At 44.2% G+C, this 19,618-nt stretch overlaps 2 protein-coding genes and 1 non-coding gene across 16 annotated transcripts in view; all 3 read left to right on the plus strand.

Moving 5' to 3' along the window:
* SPECC1 (sperm antigen with calponin homology and coiled-coil domains 1) overlaps positions 1-3,028 on the plus strand; it is a 305,733-nt gene extending 302,705 nt beyond the window's left edge. For all 8 annotated transcript variants that reach the window (XM_054536298.2, XM_054536299.2, XM_054536302.2 and 5 more), the window contains one exon: positions 2,250-3,028. In XM_054536298.2, the coding sequence (XP_054392273.1) occupies positions 2,250-2,339 (90 nt within the window). In that variant the 3' untranslated portion in view covers positions 2,340-3,028. The remainder of the gene's footprint in view (positions 1-2,249) is intronic.
* Positions 3,029-8,408: 5,380 nt separating this feature from the next.
* Positions 8,409-19,618, plus strand: part of LOC100443043 (coiled-coil domain-containing protein 144A) — a 142,721-nt gene continuing 131,511 nt past the window's right edge. For 4 of the 7 annotated variants that reach the window (XM_054536307.2, XM_054536314.2, XM_054536316.2 and 1 more), the window contains exons 1-2: positions 8,410-9,798; positions 13,017-13,087. In XM_054536307.2, the coding sequence (XP_054392282.1) occupies positions 9,458-9,798; positions 13,017-13,087 (412 nt within the window). In that variant the 5' untranslated portion in view covers positions 8,410-9,457. Of the gene's footprint in view, positions 9,799-13,016; positions 13,088-19,618 lie in introns of all 7 variants that reach the window. The other 3 variants (XM_054536312.2, XM_054536313.2, XM_054536306.2) reach the window with 2 other exon arrangements.
* Positions 11,835-11,943, plus strand: LOC112131450 (U6 spliceosomal RNA). Its single transcript, XR_002913518.2, has one exon. It is a non-coding gene; the product is annotated as a U6 spliceosomal RNA (small nuclear RNA).

Genomic DNA, 19,618 nt, shown 5'->3' on the forward strand with positions numbered 1-19,618 from the left:
AGTCTTTCACCATTAAGTATGATGTCGGCTGTTGGTTTTTTGTACGTATCCTTTGCTAGGTAAAAGAGGTTCCCTTCTCTTCCTAGTTTGTTGAGAGTTACCACCTATAAAAACTACCTTGGTTGTGGAATTTTGTGTAATGCTTTTTCTTCATCTGTTGATTTGATCATATGGTTTTTCTCATTCAGTTAGCTAATGAATTAATGTGATGAATTACATCAGTTTACAAATGTTGAACCAGCCTTGTGTTCCTGGGATGAACCTCACTTGATCATGATGTATTATACTTTTATAGGTTAATAGATTGTGTATTCATGAGAAATTGATATGTAGATTTCCTGTAATGTTTATGTCTAGTTTTGTTATCAGGATAATGTTGGGATCCTAGAATGAGTTGGGAAGTATTCTCTCCTCTTCCATTTTTTGAAGAGATTGTGTAGAATTGGTATTATTTCTTCCTTAAGTATTTGATAGAATTCACAAGTGAAATCATCTGGGTCTGGCATCTTTTGGAGGGTCTTAACTACTAATTCAAACAAATGTCATGCACTATAAGATTGTTACTAATGCAGCATACTCTGTCTTCTGAAATGTATAACATCTTTTCACAAATTCTCAAATATGATGTTAACAATGTACTAAATATTTTTAGTTCAGTTATGAAGTTCAAGCATGTAAGATTGTCTGCTCAAAACTGTGAATATTGATTGGACTTCTGAGTCCTCTCTGAGATTAAAGACACACCGTTTCCATCGTACAGAGGAAAGTGTGCAGTGTGCCATCTCTCTTGCGTTTGTAGGTATCCCTTCTTTTCCCAGAGCTCATCTGTCTCCCAAATTGCACGCTCAATTCTTCATCACTTCCTTTCTGTAAGTCATGTTAGCAACACTCCTTGGTAAGGATTTTAGCTTGCCAGGCCTCAGTCTGTGTGCAGTCATGACTACAGCAGTGTAGGTAGAAGGAGACATTCTATCCTTGTATTCTGTGAAAGTTTGTTTTTCTTTTAAAATTGTTCTAGGTGTACCTGCATGTAATGTTCTACCAACTCCTCTTCCACTCCTTTCCCATGACTAATGATAGGCTGATAATTTTTTAGCATCACCAGGGAGCAGAATAAGTGAAGTCTGTTCAGATTTTGAATCAGGGGATGAATGGCTCATTAGCAGCCTCAGCCAGCTCTGTCAATGCCCAGGAACCGATGTGCTAAGTTCAGCCTTACTTTTCCGTGGCATCTCTGCTTCTGGCTTTACATCAGGGTCCTTTCCTACTATTCTCTTTTTAACCACACAGGATTCCAAATTCAATCCCAAAGTTAATTATTAAATATGTCTAGTGGCACAAATTTCAGAAAAGTTTGAGTGCCTGACAGGATGCCCACCCTCTTGCCCCTCCCTTTCTGGCCTGGATGTTATGCATGCTCATTACAAGCTTACTTGCAAAATGAACAAAAATAAATCAGTCAGTAAAAACCAGCAAATTAGCAAAAGTAAAAATAAAAATAAGCCAAAAAAATCACCAAACTATATTAAATAACAAACAAACAAAAAACATGTTAAATGGTAACACTTAATGCTGGTGAAATAAATGGTTGCATTTGAAATTGGTTCAAGGCTTTTGTGATAATCCCACTCAGTAATTTATCTTGAGGGACTAGTTCGACAGAAGGAAACAATACTGCACAAAGATGCTGATTGCAAAGTCTGTGGTGGTCATGAGGTGAGCGTACACTGGATGCCATGTCCCTTGTGGACAGCAATTTCCCTGGTCAGTGCACATTCACTAGAATGGCAGCCCGCACAATGGCACAGCAGCACGGGGACCCGGGTGTGAAATGTTCAGCCCACGTAATGGCACAGCCCACGTAATAGCACGTGCAGTGTGCTGGGAGCCTGGGGAATTAGAGGTGGATTCAAATGTAATTTAGAAACTTGGAAATCATTTTAATAGTGAAATTATGGGTGATTTTTGCTTTTTAAAACTTGTTTAAATGCTGTCATATGGTTAAAAGATAAAAGCAGTGGGAGGTCATGTTTTCCATTTTTGGAAAGGGACAGTATCTCCTGAATAAGTGGGAGGAAAAGGCCTTTAACTCATTGCTTTCAGCACCACCTGTGCTGGCCTTCACGTTCTGTCTGTTTAAGTGGAGGGTTTCCAGGCAGTGTAAGCCCTAACCTGGATTGAAGTCCTTGAGGGGAAGGGGTCTGTAATGTCCTGCCTTGTGATCTGTCCCCCATTCCCTTCCCCTGCAGGAACTCAGCGAGATGCTGTACACGGACCGGCCCGACTGGCAGAGCGTGATGCAGTACGTGGCCCAAATCTACAAGTACTTTGAGACGTAACCCTGGAGGGCCTGGGGCAGCCACCATTGCCACCTACTGCAGCTTTTCCTGGAAGCGCCTGATCACTGTCCACTGACCCTGCTCTGCCCACCACCCAGCTGCCTAGACTTCAAAGACAGGCTCAATCCAAGTGGACCAATACCCAAATAAGAAACAGAGTGGGTCCCACCATGTACCTGTCTCAAATGCAAACGCAGCTGGACTGTAAATTGGGGACTCTTTGATCTCTTGTGGGATGCTTCTAAAGAGGGCAGCCTCCCTCCTTCCAGACCAAGACCCCACACCCAGGCTTGTTTTGCTGATTACATTTGGGTGGCTGAACACATCATCTACAAAAATTCAGACAAAGAGCATCTCCAAATCAGTCTTTTGGTTGCTGTTGTTAAAAATATCCAGGCTTTGCCTTTATGAAACCTTTGACCTTGGCTGGGTGTGGTAGCTCGTGGCTGTAATCCCAGCACTTTAGGAAGCCAAGGCAGTAGGATCGTTTGAGCCCAGGAGTTCCAGGCTGCAGTGAGCTATGAGCGTACCACTGCACTCCAGCCTGTGTGAAGGAGCCAGACCCTGTCTCAAAAAAACGATAAAACCCAAAACTTTGCCCTTGTGAACCCTCCCTTCCCCCTTCCCCCCCCCCCAAAAAAAAAACACAAAAAATAAACATTTGTTCCAGGGCAACCTGGAAACGTGCACACTCAGCCTTTTGGGGAAAAATGGGACTTCTAGGTAACAATGTTAACACCTGGAACTTGATTCACTTTTAGCTCTCACCATCCCTTATTTGATTCATTGTAGCAAAAGGAAAGCCTGTGAGAATGCAAGGGAGCCCCTGGCTGCTTTGCTGGAGTCCCTGGGAGGTGCCCCACACCTCTGCCACTGAAGTCTGTGTGCTCCTGAGCAGCCAGCAGCTTTCACACTAGGGAAACTGCAGTCCTCGTCACCCGCGCGTTTGTCCTCCCATTCGTTTACCCTCCCATTCACATCCACACAGGCTTGTCCCCCACAGAATTTGACAGGAGGTCACATGTGTGAATGGCCTGTGTGTGCTTCACAGGGTTGAGCAGGCTAAGGCTGGGTGCCTCTGGGGATGCTGGGCTGACAGCAAATCCCAACAGTATTTCAGCTCTGGACTGATTTGGCCTTTAGTACTTCCGCAGACCTCTTTCATCGGCATGGGAAAAGCCCTTAGGGGTGGGCGGTGAGGGCACATTTATAATTAAAAACGAAGAATGCAGTTGCCCCAGCACCCTACTGGTCACCTCAAGTGGCAGCAGAGCCCTCCCCAGAGCCGCCCCAGTCCCTCAGAAGTGCTCAATTCGGCCCAGGTGTCCATCTGGTGGCTCTGTGGCATTCTTCTGGGCAGATCTGTGTGCACTACACAGCGAGTGAGGGCATGGCTCACACAGGTGGTTGAGGGAAATGGGTAATGCCCATCCCTTGCTGTTCTAAGTGCCAAATAGCCTGTTAGCGCCCCTCCAACAAGGATTATCCAGTGAGTCACCAAGAATGACAGTGACTGCCATTACTACTCAAAGTACATTTCTGCTGATCTGAGCCAGTGGTTCAGAGCCAGGTTCTAGAGGCTGCAGGTCCAGCCTCTGACCATTCCTGGAGAGGTGGGAGCTCAGTCCCCTCCTCCAAGCCAGACCTTTGCAGAGGTGGCAGCTAGGCTGCACGGGTCAGCGGATCCCTGATTCTCAAGCCACCTTGAGACAAGAACTATGCCCCAGCCCTGTTAGTGCATCCCAGCTGCGGCTCTGCATCAGAACCTCCAGGGAACCCTTTTGAAAACACTCTTGGCTGCCCTAGTTGGTTAACTTCAGAATGTCTGGAATGGGACCAGAGATGCAGTCCACATGTTTTGTAAGTTCTTTAGGCGACTGAAGCACAGCTGCTTGGAGAACCACTGAGGGGTGGACACCTTTCCCTGGCAGCCACAAGGTAGGCAGCCTGTGGGAGCTCCTGAGCAGCTGTTTGGTGATGGTCATTACATTACCCATGCCTTTGTATTTAAATGAAACTCGACACATAGAACCAATTCAACCTGAAAGTTATTACTTCTGCTGATTCACGCACTTGTTTGAAGCATTTTTTTTTGTTATTAACCCTGTACTTCTACTTTGCCCACCATTAAAGTGGGGGAAAGTAATATCCCAAGTAGTTGAGTTGAGCTGTTGGTTGTTAGATTTAAGCTAGAATTACTCCAGGGTTTATGTGGGGAGGCAGTTGCTGTCTTGGGATACCCGGAGTGGGAGTGGGTGTTTTCTGTGATTGGTTCTGTTTTTTATTTTTATTTTTACTTATTTATTTTGAGACGGAGTTTCATTCTTATTGCCTAGGGTGGAGGGCAATAGCACTGTCTCAGCTCACTGCAACCTCCACCTCCCGTGTTTAAGCGATTCTCCTGCCTCAACCTCCCACGTGGCTGGGATTACAGGTGCCCACCACCACACCCAGCTAATGTTTTTGTATTTTTAGTAGAGAGGGGGTTTCACCATGTTGGCCTGGCTGGTCTCGAACTCCTGATGTCAGGTGATCTGCTTGCCTCAGCCTCCCAAAGTGCTGGGATTACGGGCATGAGCCACTGAGCCCGGCTGTTTTTGTGTGTGTGTGTGTTTTTCTTTTTTGAGACAGAGTCTTGCTCTGTCGCCCAGGCTGGAGTGCCAGTGGTGCGATTTCAGCTCACTCAGGAGTGAGCCACCACACCTGGCCTGTGATTGGCTCTATTTTGAGTGATCACGTGTAAACCATCTAGAACCAGCTCTGAGCAATGGTGTTGCGGTTTCCCTCCCTCCCTCCCTGCTGGGGCCATACCAGCCCCTCTCCACTGGGAGCCCAAGTTGCCAATGACTGTGGCCAAACTCCCCCATTTTTGTCTGTATCCTGCTCTCTTTAGGTTAAAAAGAAGGAAAGAAACATGAAAGGCCATGTACAATTTATTTTTACAACTCCAGGAGTTTCCCCGACTACCTTTTTTTTTTTTTTTTTTTTGCCAGTGGTGTGCATGTAGAAGAGGAATGCCATGTCCTATCCATAGAAATACACATGGTGGTCAGGCATGGTGGCTCATGCCTATAATCCCAGCACTTTGGGAGGCTGAGGTGGGAGGATTGCTTGAGCCCAGGAGTTTGAGACCAGCCTGGGCAACATGGCAAGACCTCTGACTCTATAAAAAAAAATTTTTTTTTTTTTGAGAGAGCGTCTCACTTCTCTGTCACCCAGGCTAGAGTGGTGTGATCTTGGCTCATTACAACCTCCGCCTCCCAGGTTCAAGAGATTCTCCTGCCTCAGCCTCCTGAGTAGCTGGGATTATAGGCACATGCCACCATGCCTGGCATATTTTTGTATTTTTAGTAGAAACAGTTTCACCATGTTGGCCAGGCTGGTCTCGAACTCCTGACCTCAAGTGATAAGCCTGCCTCAACCTCCCAAATTGCTGGGACTACAAGGGTGAGCCACTGCGCCTGGCCCAAAATTTTGTTTTTTAATTAGCTGGGTACAATGATAGGCACCTGTAATCTCAGCTGCTTAGGAGGCTGAGGTGGGAGCATCACTTGAGCCCAGGAGTTCGAGGCTGCAGTAAGCTGTGTTTGTGCCACTGCACTCTGGCCTGGGCAAAAGAGCGAGACCCTGTCACACACACACACACACAAGAAAAACAGGTGGTGTTTTGGGGAAGGGAAGGTTCTGCTGGGGTCCTGGAACTGTGACTGATGGCCTCAGGAGTCCAGGAATAGGCCTTCTAGCACAGCAGCTAGGGCTCCCCCAAGCCATCTGCTGGCGTGTGGAGGTGGACCTAGGGGAGGCAGTCCCCAACCCAGCTAGGCCAAGGGGTAGGGTTTTTAGGTCTGTTTTTAACAGAGCTCAGAGCACCAGGTGAAGGTGGAAAGTTAGCAGGAAAACAAGGTCAGCATCTTTTTCTATACTCAGCAGAGTGTGAAATTCCCAGTTTCTGTCCTGAGGCTTTCAAAGGCCGCAACAGCCACATTTCTTTCCATCTTCCTTCAGCCGGTAGTCATTTAAAATTCTTCGGTTGTTCTGAAGATCCTTTTTTAAATGTATCATTTTTACATGAAAGACAGCTGCAAAATGCAAGCCCCAGTAGAGCTGGAGAGTTTTTCAAGGTGAGAAGTCGCTGTTCTCTGCATTGAACATGGATTGAATTTTCCTTGTCTGATGGTAGCCCATGGCTCCCGCTCTGCGGGGATAACATTCTCAGGAGCTTCTCTTGTCCTAGCCCCTTCTCATTTCAAAAATATTAGTCTTTTATTTTCCTTTTTCATTAAATTTTTGTTTTACAGCTTTTGTAGAGACCAACCCAAGTAGATGCCGGTGGGTGTTAGATAAAAACACACATCCCCAGGGGACAAGCCATCCAGCGGTGAGGAATCTCTGCCATGTTCTCTTCCCTGCTGTCCACAAACGTTACGGAGACTCCCTTAGCCTCCCCCTCCTCTTCCCCACTGAGGGGCGGCTTGTGGAGATGGAGGACTCGGGCCCATAGATGCAGACCCCCTACCAAATCTAGCAATAGTTCTCACCCTTGCAAAGCTCGAGTGCCATTTTGAGATGACCTACCAATGACATGCAGTAAAGGACATAACCTCACAGCCTTTTTAGAAGCATTTTGAATATCTACAGTTGCCTCAATTCACGGGGCATTTCACTCCTCTGATCCAGGTTAGAATTTTGCTAAATCTGTAGCATCCTGAGTAGCACACTAACTTTAACTACATTAGTTGAATGTAGTTGATACATCTGTGGCCTCGTGTCCATAAAGAGCACACTAGATTGTACTCAGCAGTGTTAGGATATGACATGCTAATTAGATGTATTTAACTATTCACAGGAAAGTGTATGATAAATGACTGTAATATTTCTAATAAATATATTTTGTTTCTGATTTTTTCTCAGTGACATTTATCATTAATATTTTTTCAAAGTGCCACATTTACACTGAGTGGGTTTTCAAACCAGCATCTTCATGCATGTATTCCTTGTCGGGTCACAATTTCCACTGCAGCTGCTCTTGCAGGTGGTGCTGGAATTTTCCGCAGAGGACTGGGCCCCTGCTGGCTCCTCTGCTTCCCCTGTGCAGCTTTCTTGCTGAGGCCATAGGCTCATGTTAGGCCCTTCAAGGCCTAACCAGGATGCTGCTGAGCTGTGCAGATGTGCACACGATATGTGCAATGTCATATGTGAGACTAAATGCCAACTGAGACCCCAGAAACCACTTGCAGGGGGAATTATGCCAAGATTGAGGAGGAAAGGTAAAGATACTTTTTTTTTTTTTTTTTTGAGACGGAGTCTAGCCCTGTCGCCAGGCTGGAGTGCAGTGGCACGATCTCGGCTCACTGAAACCTCCGCCTCCTGGATTCAAGCGATTCTTTTGCCTCAGCCTCCCGAGTAGCTGGGACTACAGACGTGTGCCACCACGCCCAACTAATTTTTGTATTTTTAGTAGAGAACAGGGGGTCACCATGTTGGCCAGGATGGTCTCGATCTCTTGATCTCATTATCTGCCCGTCTCGGCCTCCCAAAGTGCTGGGATTACAGGCCGGAGCCACCAAGCCCGGCCGAAGATACTTTTTTAAACGATTGCTTCCTGACCCCTCCCTAGTTCATGTTTTCTTATACATAGTTAAATTTCTTCCTTGCTATACTACAAATCCCTAATTTTAGTTGGTCAGAGAGAGGGATTTGAGACTGAGCTCCCATCTCCTCGGCTGCAGCACCTGATTAAAGCTTTCTTCCTTGGCAATCCTCATCTCAGTGATTGGCTTTCTGTGGGTGAGCAGCGCAGGATCTAGGCTGAAGCCCTGAGGCTTAAGTGACAAAATCTGTTTTTCATAATGCGATCTGTCTTAATTGTCCTCAAGAATTAGTACTTGAGTGCTCTCTAGATTCTCCTTTGTCACTTTTCTTTTTCTTTCTCTCTTTTTTTTTTTTTTTTTTTGACAGAGTCTTGCTCTGTCGCCCAGGCTGGAGTTCGGTGGCGCGATCTCGGCTCACTGCAAACCTCTGAAAACCTCTGCCTCCCGGGTTCAAGCGATTCGCCTGTCTCAGCCTCCCAAGTAGCTGGGACTATAGGCGCGCGCCACCACGCCCAGCTAATTTTTGTATTTTTAGTAGAGACAGGGTTTCGCCATGTTGGCCAGGCTGGCCTCGAACTCCTGACCTCAAGTGATCCGCCCGCCTCGGCCTCCCAAAGTGCTGGGATTACAGGTGTAAGCCACCGCACCCGGACGTCACTTTTCTTAAATTTCACTGGTACTCGGGGGCTGCAAGGTCAGGACGGACTAGAGGCGAGCAACCCCGGTGGCACCTGGCCTTCCCCGACCCGCCCGAGTCGCCAGCCGCACGGCCCCTGGGCAGATGTGCGCGGCGGCTGCGGCACAGGGCGGGAGCGGCTGCGGAATGCCCAGAGCTGGTCCCTGGCTCCGGGCGCAGGCCGAGTAGAAGCTAGGCGGGCAGCGGCGTAGGGCAGGCCCTTCCCGCCGAGCGGACAGCCGCTCTGACCCAGCCATCCGACTCGGCTTGCGTCCTGGCAGCGCGGACCCTGGTGCAACTTCGCTGCTGTGGCCAAGCCAGGGGCGGCCAAGCGATGGCGGCACTGGGGCGGGAACTGGCCCGCACCCCTGAACAGGGCAAGCAGAGGAGTAGGTGCGCCGGCGGCGCTGTGAGGCGTCACTCATGATAGGCAGGCTAGGCGCTGCCACCCTGAAACCTCCCAGGGACGACCGGCCAGCCCAGGTCGGCGCCGGAGCTGCAGCGCCACCTGCAGGCCAAGCAGTTTTTTTCTAGGAGGCTGGAGCTGCTGCTACCGTGACGTCACAGGTGCGCAGGCGCACTGGTGTGTAACGGATTGGCTTGGCCTTACCCGCGTGGCTTGGCCTTACCCGCGAGGCTTGGCGGTTGTTGCTTGGCTTGGCGGTGGTCGCTTGGCTTGGCGGTGGTCGCTTGGCTTGGCGGCGGTTGCTTGGCTTGGCTGTGGTCGCTTGGCTTGGCGTGGCAGTGATCGCTTGGTTTGGCATTTCTGGCTTGGCGGTTCTCCTTTCACAGATTGGCAACCGCGGGCCTTCCTGCTGGGAGGTTGTGGCCGAGGCAGTAGCTCGCTACTGATGGCCTCCAGGGGTGGAGAAAAGGGGGGAGGGGCTGAGGGGTCTCCGAAGCCGGCAGTCTCCGCCATGAGGAAGACCCCTAGCGTCGGGAGCCAGGAAGACCAGTTGTCCTTAAGCTGCCTGGGGGACCGGTGGTCCTCGGATTCCTTCGGCTGGTTAAGCAAAAGCGATGGCAGCGACAGCGAGCACGATGAGGGCGCCTTAGACCAGCCCCTGCACGACGTCCGCTTGGAAGATCTCGGCAAGCTCCACAGAGCTGCCCGGTCGGGCGACGTCCCTGGGGTGGAGCGCCTCCTGGCTCCTGGAGACCCCGGCGTGGACAAAAGGGATAGGAAGGAGAGGTAATGGCCAGGCGAAGGAGGCGGGCGCACCGTCCTGTTGGGGACCCCGGCTTTCTGGTGCCCGCAGGCTTCATGGCACCCAGGATGGGGAAACCTCGGAGGGGTCAGGGGCCCAGGCCTCTTAGTGAGACGGGAGAAAATATAAATGCTTATTACTATTGCAAAAGTGTTGCTTTACTTTACAGGAGTTTTCTTGAAAAATATTGCACTTCCCCGAGGCGGAGCTGGCAGTGAGCTGACATCGCGCCACTGCACTCCAGCCTGGGCAACAGAGCGCGACTCCGTCTCAAAAAAGAAAAAATAATAATTATATATATATATATTGCACTTCCCGGCCGGGCGCGGTGGCTTACGCCTGTAATCCCAGCACTTTGGGAGGATGAGGCGGGCAGATCATGAGGTCAGGAGATCGAGACCATCCTGGCTAACACGGTGAAACCCCGTCTCTACTAAAAATACAAAAAATTTTTATTTTGTATTTTTTTAATTTTTATTTTGTATGGTGGCGGGCGCCAGTAGTCCAAGCTACTTGGGAGGCTGAGGCAGGAGAATGGCGTGAACCCGGGAGGTGGAGCTTGCAGTGAGCCGAGATCGCACCACTACACTCCAGCATGGGCGACAGAGCCAGGCTCCAAGAAAAAAAAAAAAAATTGCACTTCCCAAATGTGTTTATCCATTTTCTCAATTTATTGGGAATTTATTGAAACATAAGCTGAATACCTATTATATAGCAAACATATTCTACTATCGCTCAGGTTCCTTCCATCCTTAAAAACTTCATGTTGGTGGGGCACAGTGGCTCGTGCCTGTAATCCCATCACTTTGGGAGGCCGAGGCAGGCGGATCACAAGGTCAGAAGTTCGAGACCAGCCTACCCCGTCTCTACTAAAAATACAAAAATTAGCTGGGCATAGTGGTATGCCCCTGTAATCCCAGCTACTTGGGAGGCTGAGGCAGGAGAATCGCTTGGACCCAGGAGGCGGAGGTTGCAGTGAGCCAAGATCGCGCCACTGCACTCCAGCCTGGGTAACAGAACGAGATATCCTCTCAAAAAAACAAAAAACAAAAAAACCATGTTGGCCTGGAGTAGTGGCTCACACCTGTAATCCCAGCACTTTGGGAGGTGAAGGTGGGCGGATCATGAGGTCAAGAGATGGAGACCATCCTGGCCAACATGGTGAAACCTCATCTCTACTAAAAATACAAAAATTAGCTGGGTGTGGTGGTGCGTGCCTGTAGTCCCAGCTATTCCGGAGGCTGAGGCGGGGAATTGCTTGAACCCGGGAGGCGGGGCGGAGGTTGCAGTGAACCAAGATCGCGCCACTGCACTCCAGCCTGGGGACAGAGTGAGACTCCATCTCAAAACAAAAACAAAAACAAAAAACTTCATGTTTAGCTGCCCAGCTTGAGTAACCTGAGAGATTTAAAATTGGAGTATGAGGACTTAATCTCAATGGAAGCTTTTTCTCCCTCCTTTCAAAGAAAAGCATTTCCGCAGGTAGAAAATAGTAAAAGGTAACCTTTAACTGCCTTTTGAAAATGTATAAGTCTTATACACTAATACTAATAATTGGAAATGCCTGATTTACATGCATTCTATAAATCTAAGTATTGAATAAAATGAGCCATACCTATTCTTCTGAATCCTGAGTTTCCTTTGGCTTAAAGTATTTTTGAAAATCAAAGTAAGAATTATTTTGTTTTAAAATTTTGTTATGCTTTTAATCTCAGCCTAGACTTAGCCAAGACCTTCATGTTAAGTTATCCTTTAGGCCCTTAGGATTCAGTCAAATAATGTTGCAGAAAGAGATGAGTTTCCTTTTTTCATTGCTACCAGGTCTGTATGCTGAGGCCCCTTTATATCCAGTATGGTGCCTTTTCTCAGATCATAGAAGGTCCCATATTATCCTTCCCCAGAGTGTGGCAGGAAGCCATCACCAGAATTCTGATTCTCAAGTATGTCAGTTGGATTTGACAGAGCTAACTAAGCCTCATCCATGACTCATGAGTGTCCATGTATAAAAGGAGAGCTTTGTGCTTGCTTCAGCAGCAAACATATACTAAAATTGGAACAAAATGCAGAGAAAATTAGCATGACCCCTGCATAAAGATGATGCACAGATTTGTGAAGTGGCCCATATTTTGTGCAGTCACTGGAAGTTCATTTGACTATTTGCTGACTAGCTCCAAAGAAAGTGTGAGTCAAAGCAAACTTGGTGTCACCTAATATTAAATTTGTGATTTTTCACTACAAAAATATGTAGTAAGGTGATCTATGGAGTGAGAATGGAGCTGAGTAACGTGGGATTTTGTGTGCACATATATTGCTAGTATGTATCTCAGAAATGAGAGAATGTCAACTTGCATCTCTTTCATGGAACTGAAAACAAAAAATAAAAGTAGAATGTTGTTTTCCATGTCAGTTGGAGATGAACATGGGGATTGAGAATCGTTCTAACAAAGATCTGCCAAGTTTAAGTCTGTATGGAACAGTAGTCCAAGCTAGGTCTTGACATCTATTAGCTTTCTGCCCTTGGCGTGATTGATGAGCTCAGTAATAGTGGACAGTGATGTTATCTAGTTTGATGAAATAGTATATTTATAAGTAAATTTAGTTACAAACTATGAAATAGCTGTGATGCCCCAAATTATAAGCCACAAAGAATAGAACAACTAATACACAAAACTAGAACTTGATAACAATTTCAGAAAATGGCAACATTTGAATATGAGAACCTCTGAAAAAATACACATTGGGGTTTATTTGCAATTCCAAAACAGTTTCAGCCATAAAGCTCAAGAACAAATTATTTCATTGCTTCACTGTTTCTTTGAGCACTTACAAAATGTTATGTCGTTAAATCTTTAACAACCTAGTGACATAAGGCAGTAAAATCCTTGCTTTTTAGAAGAATACGTTGAGCCTAAGAGAAGCAACTTGTCAGAGAACAAATAGCTGCTGGTAATAGAGCTAGGACACTTTCTATTATGCCAAGCTAATGTGAGTTAATTTACTGAGCTATACTCCCTTCAATTCATGAGTACTTCGTCTTTTTTTCTTCTTTAGAAGCTTAAAGAGAAGTTGGTAGAACTCACAAACTGAAGTATGTGGGATAATTAAAGTTCTGATATTACCTCTGATATTGTTTGAAACACTCTAAAAATTTAATATATTTATTTTAAAATAGTAATTTCATTTAATACATTTTTATCCATAGCATTTGGCACCTAATTCCTGAACGTAAGACAGAACAGACACCTCAAAGTCTTCCTCAAAATAACGATCCAGGTAAGACTTTCGATAATGAATTATTTTTGATGGTCCTACTATAGATAACTAAAAAGTAAGACTAAGGAAGTTTTGATCATGAAAGAGCAGTTTAAAAAAATCCCTGTGTGTGTAAGTTGTATATTTTTCTCTTAATTTCTTTGTTGGTAGGTTAGATTTCACAATTATTTAAAAAGTTAACTGCAGGTCATTTATTTTTTTCAAACAATCTGGTCTGAAAAAAATTTATTTAATTATGGTCCCTAAAATCCTATATGATATTTTTGTATAAATAAGAAAAAGATATTTTTAAGTTAGTAAGTTGTATGTTTTCTTTATAGTCATATTATAATGAATTAGACTTGTTACGAAATTGGAACCTCTATTTAATTTTTAAAATAAATGACTTATGTTTAGTAAGTGAATATCAATCACAGTTGACCCTTTACAACGTGGAATTTAGGGATGCTTGATCCCCTTTGCAGTCAAAAATCTCTGTATCCTCCCATCTCAGCCTCCCAAGTAGCTGGGATTACAGATGTGCACCAAAACACCCAGCTAATTTTTTATTTGTTTTTGTAGAGATGTGGTCTCACTATGTTGCTTTTGACTCCCCCCAAGAACATAACTAGTAATAGCCAACTGTTGACCGGCAACCTTATTGATAACACGAACAGTCAATTAAGATATGTTTGTATGGAATATGTATTAATATGCTGTATTCTTACAATAAAGAAAGCTAGAGAAATAAACTTAAGAAAATCATAATGCTTACTATTCATTAAATGCAAGTGGATCATTATATAACTCTTCATCATAGTCTTCAAGTTGAGCAGGCTAAGGAGAGGAGGAAGAGAAAGGTTGGTCTTCGCTGTCTCAGGTGGTAGAGGTGGGAGAAAATCTGCTTATAAGTAGACCCCTGCAGTTCAAATCCATGTTGTTCAAAGGCTAACTATATCACATAGTGATTTGTGTCACTAAAAAAAAAGAAATTAGTTTCAAAACTGGAAACTCAGCAATACCTTTCTGGCACCATAAGCAAATGGCAATAAGAACTGTGAAATGGCCAGCTGTGCTGGCCCACACCTGTAGTCCCAGCACATTGGGAGGCCTAGGCGGGAGGATCGCTTGTGTCCAGAAGTTCCAGACCAGCCTGGGCGACATAGTGAGACCACATCTCTACAAAAACAAATAAAAAATTAGCTGGGTGTTTTGGTGCACACCTGTAATCCCAGCTACTTGGGAGGCTGAGATGGGAGAATCGCTTGAGCCTGGGAGTCAAGGCTGTAGTGAGCTGTGATTGTGATCACAACCTGGATGACAGAGTGAGACCCTGTCTCAGGAAAAAAAAAAAAAAAACCCTGCAAAACATACCCAGTGTGCACGAATACTAATGGGAAATTATTTTTTGAAGATACCTTCTGAGTGCAGAAGTCAGGAAAGCAATTCCTTGTTGAGAAGAACAGGTCATGTTACATACTTATAAACCAACAAGGTGTCACTATTATTGACTTTCCCCCTAATTTGAAATCGAATGAGTTATATTTACTTCATTAGAACAAGATGTGTTCTTCTACCTGCTGGTTAATTGTTATGTTAACGGTAATTTTGTTAGAACAAGATATGCTGTTACCATTAGCCAAAAGATTATTATAATATTCAAATAGCCCAACTTGAGGCTCAACAAATTATAATAAAAGTATAAAAATGTTTCACAATAACAAAAATGCTTCTGTGCTACTGAGATGTGATGCCTAATGCATTGGACAGTCTGAACTGTAAGAGGACACCTTTAATTTAGTACATATTAATCAAAGAACTTCTCTAAGTTAGGTTTTGCAAGTTATGGGAGACAAACATGAAATAGACATAGTTTTGGTCTTTGAGGTGCTCATAATAGAATAGAGCTTTCTCTATTTAATTTCTGTGTTTTTTCAACAGAATTTTCAAGGCAATCATTTATTCACTTGTCCACTTAATTATCAAATGTCTTTTAGATACTAAGCATTTTTTTCTAATGTTACAGAATACAAACATTTAAAAATACTGTTGGGGCCAGCCACAGTGGCGCATGCCTGTAATCTCAGTACTTTGGGAGGCTGAGATAGGAGGATCACTTGAGCCCAGGAGTTTGAGATCAGCCTGGGCAACATGACAAGACCTCATCTCTACTAAATTTTTTTTTGAATAATAAAACATTAGCAAGGCATGGTGGCAGGTGCCTGTACTTCCAGCTACTTGGGAGGCTGAGGTGGGAGGGTTGCTTGAGCCTGGGTGTTTGAGGCTACAGTGAGCTATGATCATGCCACTGCACTCCTGTCTGGGTAACAGAGTGAGACCCTGTCTCAAAAAAGAAAAAAACAAACAAACAAAACCCAGGAGCTTGTTATTATCATTGTCATTTTAATTATTTGCTGAATTATTTATTCATTGCCTACTACTGTATGCTAGATGCCCTCTGGAAGCGTATAGTGATCATTTACTATGTTAAATATGTGCCAGACACTTTATGTGAGGAATGAAAGCTGTAAAAAAGTGGGTAAGATTTAAGGTAAGCATGCAGAGTGAGTAGAACTTTTCCAGGTAAAGAGGCAGAAGGATGATGTGGGCAGAAGATTGTGTGTTTGGAGTGTGAAAGTAAGATGCTTGAGTAAAATTTGCAGGGTTTATGAGCAGTTCAGTTTTGCTAGTGCAAAACGTATGAGATGCGAATGGTTGGGAATGAAGTGAATACCTAAGGCAAGCTTATGACAGACTTTGTTTTTTGAGACAAAGTCTCACTCTGTCACCCAAGCTGGAGTGCAGTGACATTCTTTTGGCTCACTGCAACCTCCACCTCCTGGGTTCAAGTGATTCTCATGCCTCAGTCTCCCAAGTAGCTGGGATTATAGGTGTGAGCCACCATTCCCAGCTAATTTTTGTATTTTTAGTAGACACAGGGTTTCAGCATGTTTGACAGGTTGGTCTCGACTCCTGACCTGAAGTGATCCACACGCCTCAGCCTCCCAAGTGCTGGGATTACAGGCGTGAGCCACCAGTCCCTGCCCAGACTTTTTAATACTATAGAAATGAGTAGATCTCAGGCTAGGTGCGGTGGGTCATGCCTGTAATCCCAGCACTTTGGGAGGCCAAGGTGGGTGGATCACAAAGTCAGGAGATCAAGACCATCCTGGCCAACATGGTGAAACCCGTCTCCACTAAAAATAAAAAACATAAAAAAATAAAAATTAGCCGTGCGTGGTGGCATATGCCTGTAGTCCCAGCTACTCAAGAGGTTGAGGCAGGAGAATCGCTTGAACCTGGGAGGCGGAGGCTGCAGTGAGCCGAGATTGCACCACTGCACTCCAGCCTGGGTGACAGAGCAAGACTCTGTCTCAAAAAAAAAAAAAAAGAAACAAATAGATCTTTTTCCTGTAGGCCATGGGAAATTTACCAGGTGGAATGCTTTGGGCTGAAAATACTAGATGACCTAATTAACAGTGGCTAAAACAGTAGGGACCAGAGTTGTTTTGACCGTTCAGTGATATCACAGTGTTTTGTTCATGTCTGTTTTCATGGCTGACTAATTAGCAACAGCTCCAAACATCATGGTCTCACCGACAATATCTGAAGGCTGAAAGGGTGGCTTTTCTTTACGTGTTTCTTTTAGTTAGGGAGAAGACTCAGAAACGTGCAGTTGACTTCCTGTAACATTTTATTGGCTGGGTCCTACCACATGCTCATTCCTAAACCAGGCACTGGGGAAGCAAATGTAATTACTATGATGAGCTTAGAATAATCATTTCTTCTTTTGGAGTTGGGAGGGCTATTGGCATGATAAATATCCAAATAGATGTGTGTTTCTCCAGCAAGACAGAACAGGGAATCGCTATTGGGTAGGGAGACAGCAATGTTTACTGTAGGGACTCATTGGAGTGGGGAGTCACATGATTAGATTTGAGTATTAGGACATTCTGGTTATGGCATAAAGCAGGGATTGGCAAGCATTTTCTGTACAGGGCTTTTTCATGTGGTCTGTCATTCCTACTCAACCCTGCCATTGAAGTATGAAAACAGTCATAGATAAGAGGTAAGCAAATACACATGACTGATCTCCAGTAAAACTTTATTTACAAAACTATAAGGCTGATTGGATTTGCCCCACGGTCTATAGTTTGCTGACCCCTCATATGGAGGGTAGCTGGAAGATAACCACATAAAGAGACAGGGAAACAAAGGAAACATTTGCAGTTATCAGAGCTATAGTTTCCTTGTCCTGTCCTCAGACTAGTATCAGTCTGTTGTGAGGTTTTCACCCATCCATGGTGAAATCAATAAGGTTAAGGAGCTCAGTTATTCATTTAAATATGTTGGTCTTTTTCTTGGCATGATGCCTTTTTCATTTATTTTACTTAAGCTTTTTTTAAAAGAAATAACATTAATAGTTGTTTTTTCCCTATAAAAGCCACTACTTAAAAGCCCATGTTTAACTAGGAAATATAAACATAAAATAAACGTGTGGCAGTGGAAATATAAAGCAGATGCAGAAAAGAGGTACAGTTAATATGATTTAGTGATTGTTGAATGTAAAAACATAGGGGATAGGGAGAAATCTCAGATGATTCTCAGGTTTCTGGCTTGTGCCCTAGCATTTAACCTGGACATGAGGGAGTAGGCAGTTTTCAGGTGTATAGAGGAGAGTGTGGGTCAGCAGCCACGACTAACAGTTTTCTCTGCATTGCTGAGTTTACTGGAATGTCCATGTAGGATATTTTCAGTAGGTAATCGGATAAAATTTTTATGGCTGGAGATGGAACTCGGAGGGAGGTTGGAGTTGCAGACTTGGAATAACGGAGGCAAAGTTGTAGATCTGAGTGAGCTTGTCCATGATGGGAAAGATATAGAATGAGCAGAGGGCCAGTGACAGAACCCTGGGAATATCAGCATTTCCCAGAGGAGTTAGGAAAGAAGCCTGAGCAGTGGCTAAAGTAAAAGGAGGAGGAATCATAAAGTGATGCTGCAAAAATTTACAAAGGTGAGAATTTCAAGGAGGGAGTATCAATTCTAACCAGTAAGATTACTAAAAAGTAAAGTCAGTTAACTTTTTAAAAGCTCTTCGGTGGCACTCTCTTCTAAAGAACAATCATAGAGTTGTGGGGTTCGCTGTTTATGTGATCAGTACTTCTGGTGTTCAGATGTGGAAGAATACACCTACCAAGATCCTGCCTAACTTTTGTAACTGCAGCAGCTCCCTATACAGGATCAGGGAAAATGGTCAAGACTGGTGAGTTAATGTACCACCATTTTCCTAGAATTGTCTAAACCTAAGGTCATTTGTGAGGAAAAGTGTCTTTCTTACCTGCTTTTTTGTGGAAATGCTTGTTTTGTACTCAAGTCCTTGATAAGCTCTTCTGGATGCATTCCCAAACAAACATCTGACAGCAACAACTGGAAGCCACTACCAGATGCATGTATATATCCTTCCTCTGACATGGAATTGTAATATAGCCATGTTGTGACACAATTTCAGGTTTTGATTAGAAATAGTTTACAGGCCAGCAGTTTAGACAAACTGACATTGTAAAAATATTTTATTGCAGGAAACTAATATAATGTCCTGGAGAAAAATATAAAGTGAAATACTGAATATAGTAGTTCTCAGTACTTGGGGAATACTGGTCACATCAGTAGAAAAGTCAGTGCCTGACTCTTTATTAGTGCAGTTCCCTTTTCATTTACCCCCTTGTCATATTTCTGCTCTTACTGCTTCCTTTTGCATTTCATCCCTAAAGAAAATACTATTAGAACACATTTCAAATGCACTTCTTTATATCTGCACCACAATGACACAATGATGATGGTCTGCCAAGATTTTAAGTGTCTTCTGGGTTGTCAAATACAAATTGTTTTATCTGACATAGTTTAAATATGAAGTGCTTTTCTGGTATTATATTTCTTCAGAAATTGGTAGTCTGTGATTTAACTAGAATATGTGGTCAATTGGATTACCACAATTTTAACCATCTATATATAAGATAAGACTCTTCTCCCTGCCAGATAAGTTAAAAGTCCTATTGATCCTTACTGATCAGTTCCACTATTTGCAGGGTTTTTTTTTTGGACTTTTTTTTGAACAGGTGTAATTATAGCACACTGCAGCTTTAGTTACTGGCCTCAAGCAATGCTTCTGCCTCAGCCTCCTGAATAGGTGGAGCTACAGATGTGTGCCACTGCACGTGGCCTGCTGCACAATTATTATAAAAATGAATTAAACCCTACCGAGTGGGAAAAAACTGACTGTGATCTTTAAATTTTTTGTTCCAGAAACTTTTATACTGTAGAACATATTGTCAATCATCTAGATTTTCTATTTTTTAATTGGGTTAAAATAGGATTGTTGATTTTCACAATTACTTTCTGACATCGTTGTTTCATGCATTTTTCATGCTGTTAGTCCAGTGGATATAGAAGTACAGGAATCTCCAAGGCAAATGTCAAAAACTAAATAATAAACAGATTAGGGAAAGGTATTCTGTGAAATAACCTTCTGATTGTAGTCACATATAACACATC

The sequence above is a fragment of the Pongo abelii genome, chromosome 19 (genome assembly GCF_028885655.2).
Source record: "Pongo abelii isolate AG06213 chromosome 19, NHGRI_mPonAbe1-v2.0_pri, whole genome shotgun sequence".
NCBI classification, from domain to species: domain Eukaryota; kingdom Metazoa; phylum Chordata; class Mammalia; order Primates; family Hominidae; genus Pongo; species Pongo abelii.